The sequence below is a fragment of the Corythoichthys intestinalis genome, chromosome 13 (assembly GCF_030265065.1).
Source record: "Corythoichthys intestinalis isolate RoL2023-P3 chromosome 13, ASM3026506v1, whole genome shotgun sequence".
Taxonomy (NCBI): Eukaryota; Metazoa; Chordata; class Actinopteri; order Syngnathiformes; family Syngnathidae; genus Corythoichthys; species Corythoichthys intestinalis.
Genome location: NC_080407.1, coordinates 7,797,701 through 7,824,323, shown reverse-complemented (window position 1 = coordinate 7,824,323; position 26,623 = coordinate 7,797,701). Strand labels below are relative to the sequence as shown.

At 40.7% G+C, this 26,623-nt stretch overlaps 1 protein-coding gene across 1 annotated transcript in view; it reads left to right on the top strand.

Moving 5' to 3' along the window:
- Window positions 1–26,623, top strand: part of grm8a (glutamate receptor, metabotropic 8a) — a 389,718-nt gene that overhangs the window by 250,820 nt on the left and 112,275 nt on the right. Inside the window, exons 4-6 of the mRNA XM_057856119.1 lie at window positions 10,685–10,820; window positions 10,942–11,096; window positions 12,868–13,005. Of these exons, the coding sequence (XP_057712102.1) occupies window positions 10,685–10,820; window positions 10,942–11,096; window positions 12,868–13,005 (429 nt within the window). The remainder of the gene's footprint in view (window positions 1–10,684; window positions 10,821–10,941; window positions 11,097–12,867; window positions 13,006–26,623) is intronic.

Here is a 26,623-nt window from a genome sequence, read left to right as displayed (position 1 = left end):
TAATCCGCAAAATCAGCTGAATCCTTAGTCCTCATACACAACAGTACGGCTGTTTAGTAAAGAGGACGCCTTCACCCGTACACGTCACAGCATCCTCCTCCTCAATGCAAGACGGAAGCCGGAAGTCACTCATCTTCATGGCGCGGGATTCAAAAAACTAAATATAGCGATTGCTTCCACACACATCCAAGCAGTCCATATCATTCAGGAGCATAAAATACCGCCTGTATTATGAAATAAACATGCTTTTTCGTGTCACATACACTTTAATTCTAGAGTTGCATCTTGTTTACATTGTGGGCTAAACTTCTTCTATGTCAATGAATGCGAGGAAAAACTGAAAACATTACGCTGGCAAGGTGGTTATTAATAGTAGGTGCCCCCCTGTCTCAGCTTAGACCTGGAGAAGTGCTGACACGAGCGCTAGACTGTTTGACTCCTGTAGTGAAGACAGAACAGCAAAATTGGCTCATAAACACTTATTGAATATGACTGAATATAGAATAAGATGTTAAATATCTGTCTGAACTGCAGATTCATTCATTTTAGATTCACAAGTCAAATCTCAAAGATGAGTTGAAAGCAGTTTAGTTAGCAAATTTGTTATTGATGTATTTAAATAACAGTATACAGTAGAATTCTGACATTGCTATTAACTCCTTGGCTACCACTCACGGCAGGGCCGTTCCTGAGCAATTTGGTACCCTAGGCAAAATATTTGTTGGCTTCCTCGACCCCCCCCCCCCCCCCCCTCATTTTCACCACATATATTGAAACACTCACACTGAAAAGGCACATTATCGCTTTGTATTTATTATATAAAAAACGTACGGCTGTCAAACGATTACAATTTTTAATCGAGTTAATCACAGCTTAAAAATTAATTAATCGTAATTAATCGCAATTCAAACCATCAAAAATATGCCATATTTTTTCTGTAAATTATTGTTGGAATGGAAAGATAACACACAAAACAGATATATACATTCAACATACTGTACATAAGTACTGTATTTGTTTATTATAACAATAAATCAACAAGATGGCATTAACATTAACATTCTGTTAAAGCGAACCTTGGATAGAAAGACTTGTAGTTCTTAAAAGATAAATGTTAGTACAAGTTATAGAAAATTTATATTAAAACCCCTCTTAATGTTTTCGTTTAATAACATTTGTAAAATTTTCAATCAAAAAATAAACTAGTAGCTCGCCATTGTTGATGTCAATAATTACACAATTCTCATGGTGCTGAAGCCCAGAAAATCAGTCGCACCCAAGCGCCAGCAGAGGGCGACAAAACTCCCAAAAAAACACAAGCAACAAGTGCACATGGCACTGTACTGTCATTTTAATCTGTTTGAGTGGGGCATGTGCGTTAATTGCGTCAAATATTTTAACGGGATTAATTTGAAAAATTAATGACTGCCCGTTAACGCGATAATTTTGACAGCCCTAAAAAAAGACAACAACGAACAAGTGCAGAAAATAAAAGAAAAATGCTCTAATAGCTATTCAAAAGCACCAATAAAAACACTTCAAAAACAAATGAATAAAATAAATTACAATTGTTATTACAACATGATTAACACCCAACTACACAAACCTATGCAGTGGGGCAAATAAGTATTTAGTCAACCACCAATTGTGCAAGTTCTCCTACTTGAAAATATTAGAGAGGTCTGTAATTGTCAACATGGGTAAACCTAAACCATGAGAGACAGAATGTGGAGGAAAAAAAAACAGAAAATCACATTGTTTGATTTTTGAATAATGTATTTACAAATCATGGTGGAAAATAAGTATTTGGTCCATACCAAAAAGTTCATCTCAATACTTTGTTATGTACCCTTTCTTGGCAATAACGGAGGCCAAACGTTTTCTGTAGCTCTTCACAAGCTTTTCACATACTGTTGCTGGTATTTTGGCCCATTCCTCCATGCAGATCTCCTCTAGAGCAGTGATGTTCTGGGACTGTCATTGGGCAACACGGACTTTCAACTACTGTACCTCCACAGATTTTCTATGGGGTTGATATCTGGAGACTGGCTAGGCCACTCCAGGACCTTGAAATTCTTCTTACGAAGCCACTCCTTTGTTGCCTTGGCTGTGTGTTTGGGATCAGTGTCATGCTGAAAGACGATATTGCCCTGGCTGTGTGTTTGGGATCAGTGTCATGCTGAAAGACGCAGCCACGACTCATCTTCAATGACCATGCTGATGAAAGGAGATTTTCACTCAAAATCTCTCGATACATGGCCCCATTCATTCTTTCCTTTACACAGATCAGTCGTCCTGGTCCCGTTGCAGAAAAACAGCCCCAAAGCATGATTTTTCCACCCCCATGCTTCACAGTGGGTATGGTGTTCTTCGGATGCAATTCAGTATTCTTTTTCCTCCGAACACGAGAACCTGTGTTTCTACCAAAAAGTTCTATTTTGGTTCCATCAGACCATACAACTGTTTTGTGTTGGTTCCCTCCCAGTGTGTTCATGTGATTGCCCATTGATTTCACCTGTCGTGCCTGCTCGTAGCGTATCGCCACCCTGCATCCTTCTGTGTCGCCCATCTGTTCCTCGTTGTCTCGTTACCTTTCGTCTCTGTGTATATAAGCTCCCAGTTTCTTTTCACTCCTTGTTGCGTCATTGTCTATGTCAACGTCACTTTCAAGTCCTGTCCAAGCCCTCGTGTACCAGTCCCTCCGTTTAAGCAAGTTTTGGTTTGAACATTGCCTTTTTGAGCCCCAGTCCTTTTGGTTGTACTTTGTGCTTTTGGTTAGTTGTTATTAAAACGTGTTTTGAGTTCACCGCCACCTGCCTTGCTGCTTTTTGTTTCCCTGCAATTGGGTCCACACCACCTGCCTGCCCGCGTTCTCCTGACAACCACATTCTCCCAGTCCTCTTCTGGATCATCCAAATGCTCTCTAGCGAACCGCAGACGGGCCTGGACATGCACTGTCTTCAGCAGGGGGACACGTCTGGCAGTGCAGGATTTGAGTCCCTGGCAGCGCATTGTGTTACTGATCGTAGCCTTTGTTACTGTGGTCCGAGCTCTCTGTAGGTCATTCGTTAGGTCCCCCTGTGTGGTTCTGGGATTTTTGCTCACCGTTCTTGTTATCATTTTGACGCCATGGGGTGAGATCTTGCATGGAGCCCCAGATCGAGGGAGATTATCAGTGGTCTTGTATGTCTTCCATTTTCTAATAATTGCTCCCACAGTTGATTTTTTTACACCAAGCGTTTACCTATTGCAGATTCAGTCTTCCCAGCCTGGTGCAGGTCTACAATTTTGTCCTTCGACAGCTCTTTGGTCTTGGCCATAGTGGAGTTTGGAGTGTGACTGACTGAGACTGTGGACAGGTGTCTTTTATACCGATAATGAGTTAAAACAGGTGCCATTAACACAGGTAACGAGTGGAGCCTCCTTAGACCTCGTTAGAATAAATTAGACCTCTTTGACAGCCAGAAATCCTGCTTGTTTGTACTTGACCAAATACTTATTTTCCACTCTAATTTGGAAATAAATTCTTTAAAAATCAAACAATGTGACTTTCTGTTTTTTTCCACATTCTGTCTCTCATGGTTGAAGTTTACCCATGTTGACAATTACAGGCCTCTCTAATCTTTTCAAGTAGGAGAACTTGCACAATTGGTGGTTGACTAAATACTTATTTGCCTCACTGTAAGTCAGCCATGTGGTCTAGAACCCATAATTTGTGTGAATCCTTTGTGAGTGTGAGTGTGTTGGCATCCTATTCTTTGCTGTCTCATGGCTAATCCCGACACCGAGGTTTTCTACTTGAGTGGGTCTAATTTCACCTAGTCATGCGTGAGTCCCATCTAACATGTGATAGCCCCGCAGACGATTGAAGATGCTGCGTGGGTGCCGCCCCAGGGCCATGGCCCATCTCCAGCCAATCCCAAATTCCTATGCAAACCTACGCCCTTATTTACACGAGTTATTTTCATCCAGCGAATGCTAGCATATAACATTTGAATTGAACATTTAAGTTTAACCCAACAGGTAATTTTGTTTTCATATGCAGGCTTAACATTTTCACACAGTCCTAAACGCGTTTTCACCTCGGGTCTGTTTGGGGTTTTGCGATATCTTAATTTTACAAGTTGACTGCAGGCAACAAGGCCTGTATCTGTTCAGTCATATTTTAATTAAAGGATGTAAATTTCCATGGGCAGAGGTACCTTGGGTGTTTTGGAGTAATTTATTCACCAGCCCGAGGAGATGTTTAAACTCTGTAGAAGAAGCAGAACATGTTGTTTGCCTCAACCCTAAATCCGCTAAAAAACATGAAACTGAGTCATACGTTGGACGCACAACCACCGGAGTGTATGTCAACGCACTCCTGAAGAAGCACACAATCTCAGCCACATGAATCATTGATTGCTAAAGCCCACACCGGATCGCCCCTAGCAACAGGCAAAGCATTAAAAGGCAGCATTTTTTAAATTTTTAAGCAGTCCCAGTGAGATGAATGTGTCATAATAACAGCATTTTTTGTCCATGTGACCGGGCGGCGGGTTCATCAAAGACCGATTAACTAAACTCCACAAATTCATTCATTGTCCTGGCGTTCTTGGCAAAGTCACACGCTGCTCTCCTGAATAACACACTGTTGATTGCATCGACTTTTTCATATTCGCCGGCCTCAACATAAGGGACGTGCTTACGCATGCTAAAAAACTGATGTTTATCATTCAAATAGGAAACAAATTGCCGACCATTGGGGAAAATCGATGTGCTCTTTGTGCGCTAATGAGGTCTCATTCTTGCCTAAATTTGTTTAATTGATGAGAACAAGTGAAATGCAGGCAAATTGATCATCCGCTGCCTTTCAAACTCTCAAACGCCGAACACAACAATTACAGTACGTGAAATTGTCGGGTTCTCCAACGTATAATTGCGTTCAAACAGGTGGCGTGTACTCTCGCTCACATTAGAAGTATTAACACATTAGCAGATACAAAGTGACTGACTAAATTGCAATTTAGTCTGATCCATTCCTCTTTGAAGCCTTCAGTAATCACATTATTAAAGATAAACTAAGAGCTCGTGTTGCTCGACGGATGCCGGGGCACGAATAATTGAATCACAGCCCTCCTGATAGAACAGCTTAGTGTCAAAATAGCAAAAACAGTTTAGCATGAGGCCATTGCACAATTTAAAAACCAATTGTTTATGAAAAAGTATCTGAAGCTTTTGGAATTTTTCACATTTCTGCATAAAATCACCATCAAATTTGATCTTTGTCAAAATCACACAGATGAAAGAACAGTGTCTGCTTTAACTAAAACCACCAAAATATTTATAAGTTTTCATATTTTAATGAAGATAATATGCAAACAATGACAGAAAGGGGAAAAATAAGTACAGTGGGGCAAATAAGTATTTAGTCAACCACTAATTGTGCAAGTTCTCCCACTTGAAAATATTAGAGAGGCCTGTAATTGTCAACATGGTTAAACCTCAACTGTGAGAGACAGAGTGTGGAAGAAAAAAAAATGAAAATCACATTGTTTGATTTTTAAATAATTTATTTGCAAATCATGGTGAAAATAAGTATTTGGTCAATACCAAAAGTTCATCTCAATACTTTGTTATGTACCCTTTGTTGGCAATAACGGAGGCCAAACATTTTCTGTAACTCTTCACAAGCTTTTCACACACTGTTGCTGGTATTTTGGCCCATTCCTCCATGCAGATCTCCTCTAGAGCAGTGATGTCTTGGGGCTGTCATTGGGCAACACGGACTTTCAACTCCCTCCGCAGATTTTCTATGGGGTTGAGACCTTGAAATGCTTCTTACGAAGCCCCTCCTTTGTTGCCTTGGCTGTGTGTTTGGGATCATTGTCATGCTGAAAGACCCAGCCACATCTCATCTTCAATGCCCTTGCTGATAGAAGGAGATTTTCACTCAAAATCACTCGATACATGGCCCCATTCATTCTTTCGTTTGCACAGATCTGTCGTCCTGGTCCGTTTGCAGAAAAACAGCCCGAAACCATGATGTTTCCACCCCCATGCTTCACAGTGGGTATGGTGCAATTCAGTATTCTTTTTCCTCCAAACAAGAGAACCTGTGTTTCTACCAAAATGTTCTATTGTGGTTTCATCTGACCATAACACATCATCCAAATGCTCTCTAACGAAATGCAGATGGGCCTGGACGTGTACTTTCTTCAGCAGGGGGACACGTCTGGCAGTGCAGGATTTGAGACCCTGGCGGCGCATTTTGTTACTGATAGTAGCCTTTGTTACTGTGGTCCCAGCTCTCTGTAGGTCATTCACTAGGCCCCCCCGTGTGGTTCTGGGATTTTTGCTCACCGTTCTTGTTATCATTTTGACGCCACGGGGTGAGGAGGGAGTTGAAAGTCCGTGTTGCCCAACGACAGCCCCAAAACATCATTGCTTTAGAGGAGAGCTGCATGGAGGAATGGGCCAAAATACCAGCAACAGTGTGTGAAAAGCTTGTGAAGAGTTACAGAAAACGTTTGGCCTCCGTTATTGCCAACAAAGGGTACATAAAGTATTGAGATGAACTTTTGGTATAGACCAAATACCTATTTTCCACCATGATTTGCAAATAAATTCTTTAAAAAAACAAACAAAGTGATTTTCTGAGTTTTTTTTTTTTTCACATTCTGTCAGTCATGGTTGAGGTTTACCCATGTTGACAATTACAGGCCTCTCTGATATTTTCAAGTGGGAGAACTTGCACAATTAGTGGTGACTAAATACTTATTTGCCCCACTGTAAGTGAGCCATCACATTTAATATTTTGTGCCCCTCCCTTTTGGTAGCAATAACTTCATCCAGATGCTTCCTGTAGCTGCAGATCAGTCTGGCACATCGATCAGGACTAATCTTGGCCCATTCTTCTTTACAAAACTGCTGTAGTTCAGTCAGATTTCTGGAATGCCTGGCATGAATCGCTGTCTTTAGATCATGCCACAGTATTTCAATAGGGTTCAAGTCTGGACTTTGACTTGGCCACTCCAGAACGTGTATTTTGTTCCTCTGAAACCATTCTGAAGTTGATTTACTTCTCTGTTTTGGATCATTGTCTTGATGCAGCATTCATCCTCTTTTTTCGCTTCAACTGTCTGACAGACAGAATCATGGATTTCCTGCAAAACATCCTGGTATACTTTTGAATTCAATCTTACATTAATGACTGTAAGTTGTCCAGGCCCTGAGGCAGCAAAACAGCCCCAAATCATGATGCTTCCTCCACCATGCTTCATGGTGGGGATGAGGTATTGATGTTGGTGAGCTGTTCCATTTTTCCTCAACACATGACGTTGTGCGATACTCCCAAACAATTTAACTTTGGTTTCATCAGTCCACAAAATATTTTCCCAAAACTTCTGTGGAGTGTCCAAGTGCCTTTTTGTGAACATTAAACGAGCAACAATGTTTGTTTTAGACAGCAGTGGCTTCCTTTGTGGAGTCCTCCCATGAACACCATTCTTAGCCATAGTTTTACATATAGTTGATGTGTGCACAGAGATATTGGACTGTGCCAGTGATTTTTGTAAGTCTTTAGCAGGTACTCTAAGGTTCTTTTTTGCCTCTTTGATTACTCTGCGCTGAACTTTTGGCATAATCTTTGGTGGACGGCAACATTGCCAAATTCTCTCCATTTTTAGACAACTTCTCTGATTGTCGATTGATGAACATCCAGACTTTTAGAGATGGTTTTGTATCCTTTTCCAGCTTTATACACATCAACAATCCTTGATGGCAGTTCTTCAGACAGCTCTTTTGACCGAGCCATGATGCACATCAGACAATGCTTTACATCATGACATTTATTACCAGATGTGTGTTTTATAGTGGGCAGGGCAGCTTTAAACCACTCATCAGTGAATCACTGTATTTTCATCTGTGTGATTTTAACAAAGATCAGATCACATTTTAAGGTGATTTCATGCAGAAATGTGAAAAATTTGCTGTTGTGATCGACACGTCTCATCGCAAAGACATTCATCATAACATTCTGCTCAGAAAATGAAGCACTTATCTTCAATGTCATACATGGGGAAAATAAGTCGCAAATTCTCTTTTATTCCTTCTTTTCTGCTAGACTTTAATAAGCTTGGAACAAGTTGTTTATTTAGTAAAACTGAAACGCTTACGAAGCCGTATTAACAACTACAGTAATAACAACAATGAGATGAATTCTGTCCTGCATTTTTATTTGAAGGGCATATTGCTTATTGTATGAAGACCTTTTTTATTTCCTATAAAGTACATTAGAGAGATTTTTCTCCAATAACTCCCTTCCTCGCCATATTTGACGATTCAGACACACGTTTGTTTGCCTGTGACTTAATTTGATATGTGGAAAGCCTACTCTGCATGCAGACAGTTACTGATGATACAAGTCAAACAAACTGTGACTTAATCACTTCTTAACCGCTCCAAGGACAACGCGGAGACAACGCACCAATGCGCCTGCGTGTGTATTTGTGCTTGTTTGTAATACCACCCGCATTTTTTGCAATACAAGCCCATGAATACCAAAGTGCACGTCAAGTAGGCGATTATCCTTGAGAAAGTATTTGGCGGAAGTATTTGCTTTTAGTATTCAGTTGTTGGCACCAGCACGCAATATCGTCACTCGCGACGATCCCGAGAGGCTTTCGGTTGAAGGCTAATGAATATTTGCGCGTACGTGCTCGTACGACTTGTGCGATTAAGAGGAATGGCGCGGCGAAGCTGACAGACTGTACGCATGCACAACAAATGGCCTCATTCGGCGGTACAAAGAAACAAGAAGAGGGGAGATTTAAACATTGTGAACAGGTTGAGGATCTGGAAGGCTTAATGTGCCACAAAGACATAATCCTACACAAACATGCACCTTCACACCTTGAGCCGGGCTAATGATACAATTAGGGGAGCTAATAAAACAGTTTAAATATGACGTGTCAGCTATTACTGCGTACATCGTTTTGTGCACTATGATTGGCTTTATCGTTGTCATGCCAGGCCACAAGAGAAGGAAAAAAATAGTATAGTAGAATAGTATTGCCTTCATTAATTTATTGGATGTGAAGGAGCTAGTACCTATTCTCGTAAATGTTTGCATTATTCTAACACATTTAATATAATCAATCAGGGAATAGTATATTTTCTTGTATTTACTGTTTGACTTTTTGGATTGCTCTAACACACCCAATATAAAATAAATAGCACTTATACTAGGGTTGTTCCGATCATGTTTTTTTTGCTCCCGATCCGATCCCGATCGTTTTAGTTTGAGTATCTGCCAATCCTGATATTTCCTGATCCGATTGCTTTTTTTTTTGCTCCCGATTCAATTCCAATCATTCCCGATAATTTTTCCTGATCATATACATTTTGGCAATGCATTAAGAAAAAAAATGAATAAAACTCGGACGAATATATACATTCAACATACAGTACTTAAGTACTGTATTTGTTTATTATGACAATAAATCCTCAAGATGGCATTTACATTATTAACATTCTTTCTGTGAGAGGGATCCACGGATAGAAAGACTTGTAATTCTTAAAGGACAAATGTGACTTTGTATATTGTGACTAAATATTGCCATCTAGTGGATTTTTATGAGCTTTCAGTAAATGATAATTCAGCCATTTAACTTCTGCCCAAATGCATGATGGGAAGGGCAACCATGACTGTGCGTAATGGTACCAATTGATATATATTCTCAGCGTAGGGAAATAACTTAAGGTGTTAAGAAAAATATCATTTACTGCCTTTCTGCCCCACATTGCTTCCTATGATAATTCTAATCGTAAGGAGAGGGATTGAAATGCTTTAGCCAATTAAAAAAAGGCTCCAAAGGCTGCCAAAATTCACTCTACTCGTTATATGCTGTCTTTTAGCTCTCTATATGGGTAAAATGGCACCATTACAGATTGAACGTGACAATGCGTGAGTGGGTCGTGCAGCGCATGCATTAATTGCGTTAAATATTATAACGTGATTCATTTTTTAAAAAATTAATTACCGCCATTGTCGGGATAAATTTGATAACCCTACCTTAAGCCTAAACTAAAGACTCTGGATGAGTGTAACATATTACGTCTGTAACATTAAATACAATTAGAAAACAATTTAATTAACAAATATATATATATATTAAAAAAAGGCATGTCCGATATTTTTTTGACGATACTTTGAAAATGACGTGATCGGACCCGCGATCGGGCCATCTCTAATTAAAGGTTTCGTCTTCTTTTCTCCTCTGTTGTTGCTCTTTCTGGCTTCCACTAACGGTGCCCCCGTGCTCTTGTATCGCTCCCCTTTTACTTATTTTTTCCTCCGCAGCCGTGAATGTTTGGCCTTTTGGTCGGGTTGTCGGGGTCTCGCCGGCCCGGTTCATTGGAGCTGCGCCAGCGCGGGGCCGGCGGTTCGGCTGTTGTGATTCCGGCAATCTGGCTAGAAGGTCAGATTCCTTCAGATGCCATTGACGGCGATAGACGGCCAATCCGTTTTGATTGGGAGGGGCTGGCAGCAATCTCTCAATCAATGGAGCCAATGCGTTAAAATGTCAAACTCACCCTTATCTTTCCTGTCCTCCCTTGTGGACGTCAATGGCACTGAATCAGTTCATGAATCATGCAAATGAGCTCTTTAAATTTTTATTTTTTTCCCCTTTTTTGGTCCCAGGTGGTGTTTGCATTGCACAGTCCTTGAAAATCCCAAGGGAACCAAAGCCGGGGGAGTTTGACAAGATCATTAGACGTCTGCTGGAGACCTCCAACGCCAGAGCCATCATTATGTTCGCTAATGAGGACGACATACGGTACGTGCCGACTTCCAAAAAGCGTCCTGCTGTCTGTACGCCCACTCAAACGTAGCGTTTCGTAGCAACTTGCTTGAAACCTCGCACCTCCTTAACCTTAGTCTGGCGGCTTCATCCACAGGCGCGTTTTGGATGCCGCAAAGAGGAACAACCAGACAGGTCACTTCCTGTGGGTGGGCTCTGACAGCTGGGGGTCTAAGATCTCACCAGTGATTGGCCAGGAGAGAGTGGCGGAGGGAGCCATCACTATTCTTCCCAAGCGAGCATCTGTTGACGGTAGGTTGGACAAAATGGTGAGCTGAAGATTTCTTAATAGTTGTTAAAAAGTCATCTGCAGCTCAGAGAGGTTTTTCTATTAGACTACTGACGCCTAGAGGGACACAAAGGCAACAATGTAGGAAATGAAAACAAGGAAGACAGATGAAGAAATCTGATTATTGTTCTCTAAAAGGGAGAAATCCAATCAGGTGCTGTGGCCCAGAGGAATTTGGGGATTTGGCTGTCTTGTTTAGAAGCACTCCTCACTTTAGGCTCATCTCTGATTTGAGTTTTTTTTCCCCACTCAGTCTTCCTGCCTTCCCAAAAAATTTAGCTAAATCAAGCTATTTCTTAAATGTACCAATGAGCCAAATAATTCTAAGTGCATAGCTTTGATATTTTAGTTTTTTTTCTAATCCGATAAGGCCGGTCGGTCAGTCGAAAACTCCAGCCATGATCCAGAGGAGCTACACAGGTGTGTTACCCTGACAGCCGCGGAGATTAATGAAGGCAGCTCTTGTCAGCGTTTAGCACAAGTCAAGCATAGCGCAGCACGTCTGACGTCAGTCTGGTACACTCCGGGGATTTCCCCGCCCTCCGCCGTTGGTTTCACTCGCAGTCTGATGGCATCCCTGCGGAGTGAGCTGTCGATGGAATTTTTGCAGTTCTGGTAGACTGTCAAGTGGGATCCACTGGAGTTTGTCATCACACTTGCCATTGACGTCCACGTCAATAATACTGAAACATGATCATTCTCCACTAGCCCTATGAATCAAATGAAATACAGTGGTATGAAAAAGTATCTGAATCTTTTGGAATTTCTCACATTTTTGCATAAAACCACCATCAAATGTGATCTGATCTTTATCAAAATCACACAGATGTAAAAACAGTGTCTGCTTTAACTAAAACCACCCAAATATTTATAGGTTTTCCTATTTTAATGAAGATAGCATGCTCCTTGGCTCCTTTGCTGGGCTGCGGGAGGAGGGATGGGCTGCGCTGCCTCTGTATTTCACCGCCAAGCCACGAGACGGGTGTGGCATTATGTTTGTACAGTTTTGGGGCATGCTTGTTGACTTCCTAAACAAACAATGAAAGATGGAACGCTTGAATGTCAACATTAACATTAAGTAAATGTTGAGGCTCAGGTGACGCAGAAGACTGTTTCGATGCGGTCCGCCCAGCTCTTGATGCCGCATAGAGTTCTAGCCTCGGGTGGAAACCAGCTAGCTGTGGTGGCTAGCTTCAAACTGGCATCGAGCACTGCATCCAGCGTTTTGTCCGAGGTCTGCAAAGCCCTCCAGCCCGATTTGTTTGCCGTGTCCAAAATATTAAATGTGATGGTTCACTTACTTATTTTTCCCCCTTCTGTCATTGTTTGCATACTATCCTCATTAAAATTTGAAAAGCTATAAATGTTTGGGTGGTTTTAGTTAAAGCAGACACTGTTTTATTCATCTGTGTGATTTTGACAATGATAAGATCACATTTGATGGTGAGTTTATGCAGAAATGTAAAAAATTTCAAAAGGTTCAGATACCTTTCCATACCACTGTATTTCATTTGATTAACAGGGCGATCAGTGAATGATCATGTTTCAGTTTCATTGACGTGGACGCCAATGGCGATGTGTGTTTTTTCATCTGTGTGATTTTGACAAAGATAATTTTATATAGAAATGTGAGAAATTACAAAAGATTTAGATACTTTTTCATACCACTGCAGATGCCTATTACATTCAATCGCAAACATTGACTTCCTGTTCTTTTTCTTTGGGGTCTCACAGCCTTTGACCGCTATTTCCGGAGCCGCTCGCTGTCCAACAACAGAAGGAACGTCTGGTTTGCAGAGTTCTGGGAGGAAAACTTCAACTGTAAGCTGGGCATGCATGGGAAACGACCAGGCATTCTCAAGAAATGCACAGGTAAGATATTTGAGAAAACTTGAGCCATGCAAATAATAAGCCCTGCTTAACATGTTTTACCGTATTAGCCCAAATATAAGATGGTGTTTTTTTGCATTGAAATAAGACTGAAAAAGTGGGGGTCGTCATATATTCGCGGTCTAGACGTTATACCCGTTCATGACCAGTGTTTGGAATAACGCCGTTATAAATAACGCTGTTACATAACGGCGTTATTTTTTCAGTAATCGGGGGAATCGTTCGCGTAATTGCGGACGCCCGTCGACATCTTTACTCCATTTGTCTTCGGCTTGTTCATAAGGGTCAACATTGTTCGCATCCTTAAGTTTGATCACATATCTGTTGTTCGCCTTATTAACTAGTTTGTCTCTTTATCGAACTGGCAAGTTAAAGTTTAATGTCCCGCGCGCCAGACCTGTTTCCAATATGGCTGCGTTGTTGTCAAATCTCACATGATCCCCCATTCTGTGACGTAAACGCCCGAGCCTAATCGTGCACGTACTTCAGAGCCGGTGTTTTCACACACAAACCGGAAGAGCACGTTCAGCAAACACACACATGCAAAACAGATGCAGAGGGATATGATGGCAGAGCATTCATAGGAAATTTGTCCTTTACGAGGTGGAGATATAGACACTATTTCAAGTTGGTCAAAATTAAAGTAAAGGTGCATGTAAAGTGTAATTTATGTCCTGGAGCAAAGCTTTTGTCGACATCTGTGGTAAGCAATTCAAATCTGTTTATTTTTGTTGCACTTCAAGTGTAGGATAAATCTGTTGCTGGTGAGGTGCAATAAATATTACAAGGTTCTATAACACAACTACCTGTCTGTTCTTCTCTATTCAACTGACTCGAATACTGCTCAGAAAATTTCAAATTCTTTGACATACAACAACTTCCTTTTAAAGTAACGGAAATAGTTTTCTTTCCCTGGTAACTAGTTAATTTTACTATAGAGTTATAGAGTTGTTTCAAGAGTCCAGTTACAGTTAGACTTCACTTTGATGGTTAATGCAGTTATTGCAATTTTGTTGTTTCATCACAATAGATTGGTTTATTTACATTTCAAAAAACAGAAGCCATTCATTTACGAATGTGATTGCACTTTAGTTTACATATTTAATAGGGATGTCAAAACTATCGCGTAATTCATTTTTTAAATTAATCACGTTAAAATATTTGACACAATTAATGCACATGCCCCGCACAAACAGATTAAAATGACAGCAAAAGTCATGGCCGCTTGTTACTTGTGTTTTTCGGAGTTTTGTCGCCCTCTGCTGGCACTTGGTTGCGACTGATTTTATGGGCATTAGCATTGTGTAATTATTGACATCAACAATGGCGAGCTACTAGTTTATTTTTGATTGAAAATTTTACAAATTTTATTAAAACGAAAACATTAAGAGGGGTTTTAATATAACATTTCTATAACTTGTACTAACATTTATCTTTTAAGAACTACAAGTCTTTCTATCCATGGATCGCTTTAACAGAATGTTAGTCATGGTAATGCCATCTTGTTGATTTATTGTTATAATAAACAAATACAGTACTTATATACAGTATGTTGAATGTATATATCCGTCTTGTCTTATCTTTCCATTCCAACAATAATTTACAGAAAAATATGGCATATTTTATAGATGGTTTGAATTGCGATTAATTAATTTTTAAGCTGTGATTAACTCCCTTAAAAATGTTAATCGTTTGACAGCCCTAATATTTAAATGTTCACATATTAAGCTTTGAATGAGGCAAAATAACTTGCTTTTGCTCTCAAACATATTGTTATAATTAGGGTTGTTCCGATCATGTTTTTTTTGCTCCCGATCCCGATCATTTTAGTTTGAGTATCTGCCGATCCCGATATTTCCCGATCCGATTGTTTTTTTTTTTTCCTCCCGATTCAATTCCAATCATTCCCGATAATATTTCCCGATCATATACATTTTGGCAATGCATTAAGAAAAAAATGAATAAAACTCGGACAAATATATACATTGAACATACAGTACATAGGTACTGTATTTGTTTATTATGACAGTAAATCCTCAAGATGGCATTTACATTATTAACATTCTTTCTGTGAGAGGGATCCACGGATAGACTTGTAATTCTTAAAGGATAAATGTGACTTTGTATATTGTGACTAAATATTGCCATCTAGTCTATTTGTTGAGCTTTCAGTAAATGATACTGCAGCCATTTAACTTCTGCCCAAATGCATGATGGGAAGTGCAACCATGACTGTGCGTAGGGGCACCAATTGATATATCTTCTCTGCGTTGGGAAAGAACATAGGGTGTTAAAAAAATGATCAACTACTACCTATCTTCCCCACATTTTCTCCCACATTGATTTTAATTGCTGAGAGAAGTATTGTAAGGCTTTACTCACATAAAAAATGGTTGCAAAAGTTGTCAAAATTCTCTTTTAGCGCTATCTATGTGTAGAACGGCGTCTTTATAGATTGTACGCGACAATGCGTGAGTGGGTCGTGCAGCGCATGCGTTAATTATTTAACGTGATTATTTTAAAATAATTAATTACCGCTGTTAACGCGATAAATTTGATAGCCCTACTTTAAGCCAAAACTACTCTGGATGAGTGTAACACATTTTGTCTGTAACGTTAAATACACTTAGAAAACGATTTAAATAAAATATATATATATATTTAAAAAAGGCATGTCCGATATTTTTTTGCCGATTCCGATACTTTGAAAATGACGTGATCGGACCCACATCTTTAGTTATAATCATTTGTTTCAGATGTACTGTGATTATTTTCTGTGTAAAAATTAATTTGGTGTTCAAAAAGTCTTTTTTTCAAACTTGAGTCTTGAAAAAGAGGAGGTCGTCTTATAATCAGGGCCGTCTTATGTTCGGGCCAATACGGTAATTTCGCAAAAATCTTTATGGTAGGAAAATCAACCATATGTTCTTTTACTGATTATAAAAAAAAAAAATAATTAATTCTTGCATGAAAGAAGAAAGTTGGCTATCCCTTTTTGAAGATTTCGTTTTGAAATGAACACAATAGTCTTTGTGTGTTGAAGGATCAGTCAAAAATGCTGGCAACTGCTTTAAAAACGGCTGGCGTTGAATGCGTTAATTTAGTCCCTATTTGTGTAATAGCCTAATAATATGATGAATAAATCTCATGTATTATCTTTAATGGCACACTTCATTATTCATACTGGCCTGCCATTAGAGCGGCACGCATTCCAAGTAGCCACGCTTGTGTGTTCAGCTGTCAGCACTTTCTCCTTTAAATATGCTTGTTACGGTCATTTAATTCCAGCATGTGTGTGTCTTTTCCCTACATTGTTGCATGTGTGTTTGCTTGCATCTGCGCTTCGACCCGTATTTTCTGCTGTCGTGTCGAAACGCTCGGAGCTTGTTATTCAAGACAAAGCCAAACACCGGAACTGAGGTGTAACCCATCTGTGTTTACAAGCTGTAGTTGTATGTCCACGTGTGTCATTACATGCGACTGTAGCTCAACTCAAAGTGACTGAAAGCACAGTCAGCAATGCCATTCTTTATGACTTTGTGTAATATAAAGCGTAAATTCTGCTCGGTCGTCACCGCCGACCGTGTTTGTGCGCGCGCCGCTGTGAGTATCCTCCGCTTGACGACTGCCATTAGTTCACATAATTAGGTTTGTAAGGGCCGCGACTCCCATTGACCATCTATTAGTCGCCGTGGCATTTGTGCAAGCGTGCGCGCGCGTGTCGAGGGCCTCGATGTCGGACAGAGGAGTCCATTAATTCCACGCGGCTGGAGTTTGCGACCTCCGAATCATCGACGCGTGGGAGCCAATCAGCGGGCTCCTTCTGTTCCCGGGTCACCACGGCGACACACCTGATGGCGAGCGTATGGAAATGGGCTTGGCTATCATCGCCTGAAGCAGGAGGAAATGGAAAATGTGGCAGAGGTACTACGAAATGGAATCCAATTGAATAACGTGTCTCTTAGTGCAAAAAAAATAATAGCATAAACGCCACATGGAGTGTCGTCAGTCAGGTGCAGTCAGAAATTGTTAACCTGCTCTAGGTGACGTCTCCTAGTCATAGCAGAGAGAACAACCCCACGAGCTCCGCCGACGCGACGGATGTCAGATGCATTAATTTCTGATGTCCCCCAGGTCCCGTCACAAACATTGCACCCACCCACCTACCTGTCACCCTCACTAATCCCATCATGCTTTGCCACAGGGGCTCGACGTGGAAAGTCAAGTAGAGAAACAATATGCCCATCAAAACATTTCTATGTACAGTATTTTTCGGACTATAAGTCGCAGCTGAGTATAAGTCGCACCAGTCATAAAATGCCCAACGAAGAGGAAAATACTTGATACTTGATTAACTTATCTGGGTTTTGCACTGATTTATGACTGTTTTTAACATGTATATTTTTGCTCTGCACTTTAGCACTGACATGACCTCATGCTGCTGTTGAATCTTTGCTGTACATACAGTTGTGGTCAAAAGTTTACATACACTTGTGAAGAACATAATGTCATGGCTCTCTTGAGTTTCCAGTTATTTCTACAACTCTGATTTTTCTCTGATAGAGTGATTGGAACAGATACTTCTTTGTCACAAAAAACATTCATGAAGTTTGGTTCTTTTATGACTTTATTATGGGTGAACAGAAAAAAAGTGGTCAAATCTGCTGGGTCAAAAATATACATACAGCAGCGCTAATATTTGGTAACATGTCCCTTGGCCATTTTCACTTCAATTAATAATAATAATAATGCATTTTATTTATAACGCACTTTACATTTGAAAAACAAATCTCAAAGTGCACATTGGCAAAAAAAGAAAAATAATAAATAAAATGAAAAAGACTAAGAATAAAACAGTAAAAGCAAAACAGACACAAGCACAGATAAAATCAGATACCAATCAGATAAAAGTAAGACAGTCAAATAAAATTAGCTAGAATAAGCTTTTTTTAAAAGGTGAGTTTTTAGTCCTTTTTTAAATGCATCCACCGTCTGCGGGGCTCTGAGATGGTCTGGGAGGGCGCTCCACAGATGGGGAGCAGCAGCTGTAAAGGCCCTGTCGCCCATAGTCTTGAGCCGAGTCCTAGGCGGGAGTAGACGGTGCTGTTGGCCTGACCGGGTTCTGTCTGAAGTATGTAATGTGAGGAGTTCGGTAAGGTAGGTGGGGGCTACACCGTGTAGACAGTGATGGGTGTGAAGGAGGATTTTGAATTCAATACGGAGGTGAACAGGGAGCCAGTGTAGGGTGCGGAGGATGGGGGTGATGTGCTCATGTTTACGCACCCTCATCAGGACCCTGGCAGCGCTGTTTTGGACATACTGAAGCTTCTGTAGGTTCTTGCCAGGGATCCCGATGAGGAGTACATTGCAATAGTCCAACCTGGAGGAGATAAAGGCATGTATGAGTCTCTCTGCAGCAGGATGGGAGAGAGATGGCCGGAGTTTGGCAATATTGAGGAGGTGAAAGGAGGAGGTTTTGCAAATGTAATTGATGTGATTGTTAAAGCTAAGATGGGGGTCAAACCTGACTCCCAAATTAGTCACAGAAGGGGAGAGGGAAGATTTGTGGCCGAAAAAGGAGACTGAGGAAATGGGGGCGGAACGGAGCTGGTGAGGGGTACCAATGTGAATGGCTTCTGTTTTGGAGCTGTTCAGCTGCAGGAAGTTTTCACTCATCCAAGCCTTTATCTCCTCCAGGCAGGAGTCAAGTTGAGAAACAGAGGAGGAGGGGGTGGAGGATGGAGTGACCTTGAAATATAGTTGTGTGTCATCAGCATAGCAATGAAATTGTATTCCATGCCTGCTGACGACACGACCGAGGGGTAGTATGTAAATGGTGAAGAGGGTTGGACCGAGCACAGAGCCCTGGGGGACTCCGCAGACGACAGTGTTAGGGCGGGATTTAGCATCCCCCAGGGCTACAAACTCGGTCCTTCCCGTGAGGTATGAGTTAAACCACTGTAGGGCAGTGCCAGAGGCGCTTTTGGTAGCCATCCACAAGCTTCTGGTAAGCTTCTGGTTGCATCTTTGACCACTTGACTCTTGACAGAATTGGTGCAGTTCAGTTAAATTTGATGGCTTTCTGACATGGACTTGTTTCTTCAGCATTGTCCACAAGTTCTAAATGGGGTTTAAGTCTTTGGAAGGCCATTGGAAAACCTTAATTCTAGCCTGATTTAGCCATTCCATTACCACTTTTGATGTGTGTTTGGGGTCATTGTCCTGTTGGAACACCCAACTGCGCCCCAGACCCAATCTTCGGGCTGATGACGTGAGGTTATCTTGAAGAATTTGAAGGTAATCCTCCTTCTTCATTATCCCATTTACTCTCTGTAAAGCACCAGTTCCATTGGCAGCAAAACAGCCCCACAGCATAATACTACCACCACCGTGCTTGACGGTAGGCATGGTGTACTTGAGGTTAAAGGCCTCACCTTTTCTCCTCCAAACATATTGCTGGGCATTGTGGCCAAACAGCTCGATTTTTGTATTGTCTGACCACAGAACTTTCCTCCAGAAGGTCTTATCTTTGTCCATGTGATCAGCAGCAAACTTCAGTCGAGCCTTAAGGTGCCACTTTTGGAGCAAGGGCTTCCTTCTTGCACGGCAGCCTCTCAGTCCATGGAGATGCAAAACACGCTTGACTGTGGACACTGACACCTGTGTTCCAGCAGCTTCTAATTCTTGGGAGATCTGCTTTTTGGTGATTCTCGGTTGAATCTTCACCCTCCTGATCAATTTTCTCTCAGCAGCAGGTGATAGCTTGCGTTTTCTTCCTGATTGTGGCAGTGACAAAACAGTGCCATGCACTTTATACTTACAATTTTTTGCACTGTTGCTCTTGGGACCTGCAGCTGCTTTGAAATGGCTCCAAGTGACTTTCCTGACTTGTTCAAGTCAATGATTGTTCAAGTCAATAATCACTCACAATAAATTGCTAATTCGTGTTGCTGTATGTATATTTTTGACCCAGCAGATTTGATCACTTTTTCTGTTAACCCATAATAAAGTCATAAAAGAACCAAACTTCATGAATGTTTTTTGTGACAAAGAAGTATCTGTTCCAATCACTCTATCGGAGAAAAATCAGTTTTAGAAATAACTGGAAACTCAAGAGAGCCATGACATTATGTTCTTCACAAGTGTATGTAAACTTTTGACCACAACTGTATGTACAGCAAAGATTCAACAGCAGCATGAGGTCATGTCAGTGCTAAAGTGCAGAGCAAAAATATACCAGTTAAATACCGGAGTATAAGTTGCATTTTTGGGGGAAATTTACTTGATAAAATCCAACACATAGAACAGATATGTAATCTTGAAAGGCAATTTAATATTAAAATTAGTGCTGTCAAATGATTAAAAAATTTAATCTAGTTAATCATATTTCAACTGTGTGATTAATCATGATTAATCACATTTCCCTCGGGACGAATAAAGTTGTTCTTCAGGAAAAAAAAAATCTAGGACAATGCTATAATTGACTTAAAATTTGTTTTCAGATGAAATGTATGATGTACGAATGAATTAATACTTAACCAAATAGAGTTTTGAAATTTTATTTAACAACTCAGCTCGTATAAAATAAAATAAATTGTCAGTTTTATACAGAAAAGAGCTTAACAGATTGCCTCAGACTAACAATGTGGCTCAAGTACTCTTTGGCATATTGCCCAAAATTAACTGCCAACTTAAAGAGCAGACAAGCATAATACAGTAACAATAGTTAGTGTTTCAAAAAATGTGTAAACAACTTGTCTGTTAAATTGAACATTTCACACAAATAAATGCAGCATTTGCAGTTTTACACTAAATGGCCTGAAAGCTGTGTGAGATTTAAAAAAAAAAAAAAATTAAAATTGTCAATTTTCACACACTTAACTGAAAAACATTACACTAAAATGTGTGTAAAGGTGTTTAGAAACACTGCTTAAGTTAGCCAGTCATACCCTTTTTTTTGTCCAGTGGTCTCCTGTCAGTGCAACTAACGTAACTCTGGCTAGTTGCTCCACCTTCGTTGCCTTTTCATTTTCAAAAAGTTCATGAATTTTTGTGGCAATAGTTGCCCGTGAAGGTGTTCTGTATGTTGGGTTGCCCGATGCTATCTGGATGAGATTTTCAAGGCCCTTGTCTTCGACTAAGTTAATGGGTCTCTACAGTCTCTAGCTACCCATCTAGCGATAGCAGTAGTCAACCCACTTGTTGTCCTTTTGTTGACAAGTCCGAGTCCGCACTCTGCCGGTGTAGTTTGATGACTGCGGCTTGTTTTTGCGGTGTTAGCGTCATTGCTAACACTAGCGAAGATATGCTTAGCCCGAAGGTGGTACTTTAGGCTGGTTGTGCTTCGATGGAAGGACAGTTCATCACAGCAGTATGTGCACACAACTTTTGTTTTATCCAGATTTCCATTAGGCAGCTTTTTAAAACGGAATTTGCCATGAAGCAATCCTGGGTCATCATCCATCGTGGCTGGCTGCATTTTGTCCTGCATTGCCGGGCGGAGAATGTAAATATCACTGTGTGGGACTACGGGAGGCAATTGTGGCCAAATTTAGTGTGAGCGGTAAATTGCGTTTTTTTTTTTTTTTTTTTTTTTTAATGCGTTAATATTTCTAGATTAATCATGGTCGTTATTGTTGACAGGCCTAATAAAAATACAATAGAAAACAACATGCTGAATAAGTGTACCGAATTATAATGTTACATGATGCATGAACAACGAAATGCGGATATACTGTCCTCACCAGGACGCTACGGCTCGGTCCTGGCTATACAGTGGGGCAAATAAGTATTTAGTCAACCACCAATTGTGCAGGTTCTCCTACTTGAAAAGATTAGAGAGGCCTGTAATTGTCAACATGGGTAAACATCAACCACGACAGACAGAATGTGGGGGAAAAAATCACATTGTTTGATTTTTAAAGAATTTATTTCCAAATTAGAGTGGAAAATAAGTATTTGGTCACCTACAAACAAGCAAGATTTCTGGCTGTCAAAGAGGTCTAACTTCTTCTAACGAGGTCTAACGAGGCTCCAGTCGTTACCTGTATTAATGGCACCTGTTTTAACTCATTATCGGTATAAAAGACACCTGCCCTCCATCTCAGTCAGTCACACTCCAAACTCCACTATGGCCAAGACCAAAGAGCTGTCAAAGGACACCAGAGACAAAATTGTAGACCTGCACCAGGCTGGGAAGACTGAATCTGCAATAGGTAAACGCTTGGTGTAAAAACATCAACTGTGGGAGCAATTATTAGAAAATGGAAGACATACAAGACCTCTGATAATCTCCCTCGATCTGGGGCTCCATGCAAGATCTCATCCTGTGGCGTCAAAAACATAACAAGAACGGTGAGCAAAAATTCCAGAACCACACGGGGGAACTTAGTGAATGACCTACAGAGAGCTGGGACCACAGTAACAAAGGCTACTATCAGTAACACAATGCGCCGCCAGGAACTCAAACCCTGCACTGCCAGACGTGTCACCCTGCTGAAGAAAGTACACGTCCAGGCCCGTCTGCGGTTCACTAGAGAACATTTGGATGATCCAGAAGAGGAGTGGGAGAATGTGTTATGGTCAGATTAAACCAAAATAGAACTTTTTGGTAGAACACAGGTTCTCGTGTTTGTAGGAGAAAGAATACTGAATTGCATCCGAAGACCACCATACCCACTGTGAAGCATGGGGGTGGAAACATCATGCTTTGGGTCTGATTTTCTGCAAATGGACCAGGACGACTGATCTGCATAAAGGAAAGAATGAATGGGGCCATGTATCGAGAGATTTTGAGCGAAAATCTCCTTCCATCAGCAAGGGCATTGAAGATGAGACGTGGCTGTGTCTTTCAGCATGACAATGATCCCAAACGCACAGCCAGGGCAGCAAAGGAGTGGCTTCGTAAGGTCCTGGAGTGGCCTAGCCAGTCTCCAGATCTCAACCCCATAGAAAATCTGTGGAGGGTGTTGAAAGTCCGTGTAGCCCAACAACAGCCCCAAAACATAACTGCTCTAGAGGAGATCTGCACGGAGGAATGGTCCAAAATACCAGCAACGGTGTGTGAAAAGCTTGTGAAGAGTTACAGAAAACGTTTGGCCTCCGTTATTGCCAACAAAGGGTACATAACAAAGTATTGAGATGAACTTTTGGTATTGACCAAATACTTATTTTCCACCATGATTTGCAAATACATTATTTAAAAATCAAACAATATGATTTTCAGGATTTTTTTCCCACATTCACTCTCTCATGGTTGAGGTTTACCCATGTTGACAATTTCAGGCCTCTCTAATCTTTTCAAGTAGGAGAACTTGCACAATTGGTGGTTGACTAAATACTTATTTGCCTCACTGTATTAGGAGTTATTCAGATAACTATAGCAAAAAGAACATGCTAACAAGTTTACCAAACCATCATTATTACTATGTTATGTCACATAATAAATTCACACATAAGTCACTCCTGAGTATAAGTCTCACCCCCAGCCAAGCTATGAAAAAAAAACTGACTTATAGTCCGAAAAATATGGTAATGCTTTTCGAATTCAGTCGGATTTTGTCAAGTGGCTCAGGCGCTTGAAAAGTGAGGAGGATATTTGAACTGCTCTTAAAAGAAATCATAACTCCTAGTTTGTTTTTCCATATGGCTTTGGCAAAGAAAACTTGCTTTATTGGTTAATATAGCTGAGACAGGAGCTTTTCTTTCGCGCTGGCAATTGAGTGCTTTTAAAAGGCAATTTGTCGAGATGTCTGCTGTTTACATGATGTACGGAGGAAAATGGGCTAAAGTGTTGCCTGCTCAGTTAATGGGACCGATAGCTCCTCGATTAGACATCATTTAGAAATACTTAACGGAGGGACAAAGTAAGAGAATTCGTAGATGTAGGAAAATCCTGTTCATTAATGAATTCATAATAACGAATATCAATCACAGTTTGGATTTAACCAATTGACAGTGATGGATCTCCAATCTATTTCAATTGGGAGGCTGATCATTCACAGTTCAATAAATTGAAGCAGTGCCAGATTTACAAGGTTTTTGAGATACAACAGGGGCGTCACTAGCTTTTAAGAATTAAGGGGGCTTAGCCCCCAGGAGATGACCAGGATGTAAGTGAACGTAGCGTTATGTTGTAATAATAGAAGCTAATGCTATGAATTTCGTTCACAACACAGTAATTGTTTGTTCCCAAATATTTGTAAGTCGCACAGATTACATTTTTGGCACATATGTGACAAAATGTCTGTAATTTCAAAGCCTGAAAAATACTATTAATTTCTTGAAGTAATATCTGGGTCAGGCTAATTTTCCTTAGACACAAACACCCACACACCCCTACACAATTATATCCAGCGGGGCAAATAAGTATTTAGTCAACCACCAATTGTGCAAGTTCTCCTTCTTGAAAAGATTAGAGAGGCCTGTAATTGTCAACATGGGTAAACCTCAACCATGAGAGACAGAACGTGGGAAAAAAAGCAGAAAATCACATTGTTTAATTTTTAAAGAATTTATTTCCAAATTAGAGTGGAATATAAGTATTTGGTCACCTACAAACAAGCAAGATTTCTGGCTGTCAAAGAGGTCTAACTTCTTCTGACGAGAATTCCATTATGGCCAAGACCAAAGAACTGTAGAAGGACATCAGAGACAAAATTGTAGACCTGCACCAGGCTGGGAAGACTGAATCTGCAATAGGTAAAACGCTTGGTGTAAAGAAATCAACTGTGGGAGCAATTATTAGAAAATGGAAGACATACAAGACCACTGATAATCTCCCTCGATCTGGGGCTCCATGCAAGATCTCACCTCGTGGCGTCAAAATGATAACAACAACGTGAGCAAAAATCCCAGAACCACACAGGGGGGCTTAGTGAATGACCTACAGAGAGCTGGGACCACAGTAACAAAGGCTACTTTCAGCAACACAATGCGCCGCCAGGCACGCAATTCCTGCACTGACAGACATGTCCCCCTGCTGAAGCCAGTACACGTCCAGGCCCGTCTGCGGTTCGCTAGGGAGCATTTGGATAATCCAGAAGAGGACTGGGAGAATGTGTTATGGTCAGATGAAACCAAAATAGAACTTTTTGGTAGAAACACAGGTTCTCGTTTGGAGGAGAAAGAATACTGAATTGCATCCGAAGAACACCATACCCACTGTGAAGCATGGGGGTGGAAACATCATGCTTTGGGGCTGTTTTTCTGCAAAGGGACCAGAACGACTGATCTGTGCAAAGGAAAGAATGAATGGGGCCATATATCGAGAGATTTTGAGTGAAAATCTGTCACGGTGTCACAGGGAAAACGCGGACTAGAATTTGAGTGATCTGGGCGTTCTCTATATGAACAAGTGGAATGGATTGGATAGGTACACACTGATGGGGCTGTCTAAGAGTGAGGGGACACTGACAGATTTATGATCATATTTAGGTTTATAATGACAACATTAATAAAACAACACCAATATTTTTAGGGGGGGCTGAAGCCCTCCTAAAATAGGCCTAACGACGCTAGTGAGATGCAAGCTGCCGTTTGCAAAAATGTTTCCCTCTCTCTGTCAAAGACCATCCCCAGAAGGGTGGAAATGGTATGCGTGAGGTACACTCTGGAGTTCCACCGACTGCAAATCAAGCGTATGCTAACAAGGTGGATGGGGGAAGCGGGCTTATCAGGCTGTGAAAGCTTCCAACGGAAGCACGGAGACAGATGGCGATCTCAATCGACGATGATAGCGACAACATGCGAAGATATAACATATTGCATTTCTCGCCACCCCTGTGAGCTCAAGTGCCATTTAGCCACTGCCAAATTATCTTTTGTCTCCGGCCCATCGGGGATGTGCTTACTTCACGCATGACTGATTGATGCACTGCACTCATGCGAAACACATGCCAGCGTGCGCGCATAGGTTGAGTGTTTTCTTTATGCTTTGTAGTCCGACGCATCCCGGTTGGAACGTCCATCGATCACCTCAGTCGTAAACGTTTTCACGGGAGATGTCAAGGGACGACTTTCAGGAGACCAGAAAAGGATGTACATTGGCTTTATAGACTGTACAGTGGGTGTAAAAAAAAGTTTACACACCCCTGTTTCTATGCCAGACCATTGACTTCATAACCTATTGACATTACACGGGGCTGATTCGTAGGGGTGGGCTATTTTCAAAAACTTCAAATTATTTACAAAACCAGAGCTGCTACCGACCTAAAACCAAAACAGGCACCTACCTTAGCCATATATGAGTCTCCATGAGCAGCGGCATTAAAAAAATTCAAAGTCGTTCCCTTATAAAATCCAGATTAATTATTTTTTATGTAAGAATAACACAACTTAAAATGGCTATGAAAGTCTCAGATTTTACACGAGATGCACAAAAATAACCAAATGCAGAGATCAGATAATCACTTATATTTTCAGGATCAATAGCAGTATTTAACATATAAGTTTTTGATCAAAATAGCAACTTATTTTTTTATTTACTGCCAGTTTTCACCAGCTAATAAATCACTCAATTTAACATCAGAAACTTAATACTTGAGGAAAACATGCAGCATCAATCATAAATAAAATGTAAATAGATAAGTAATACATCCTA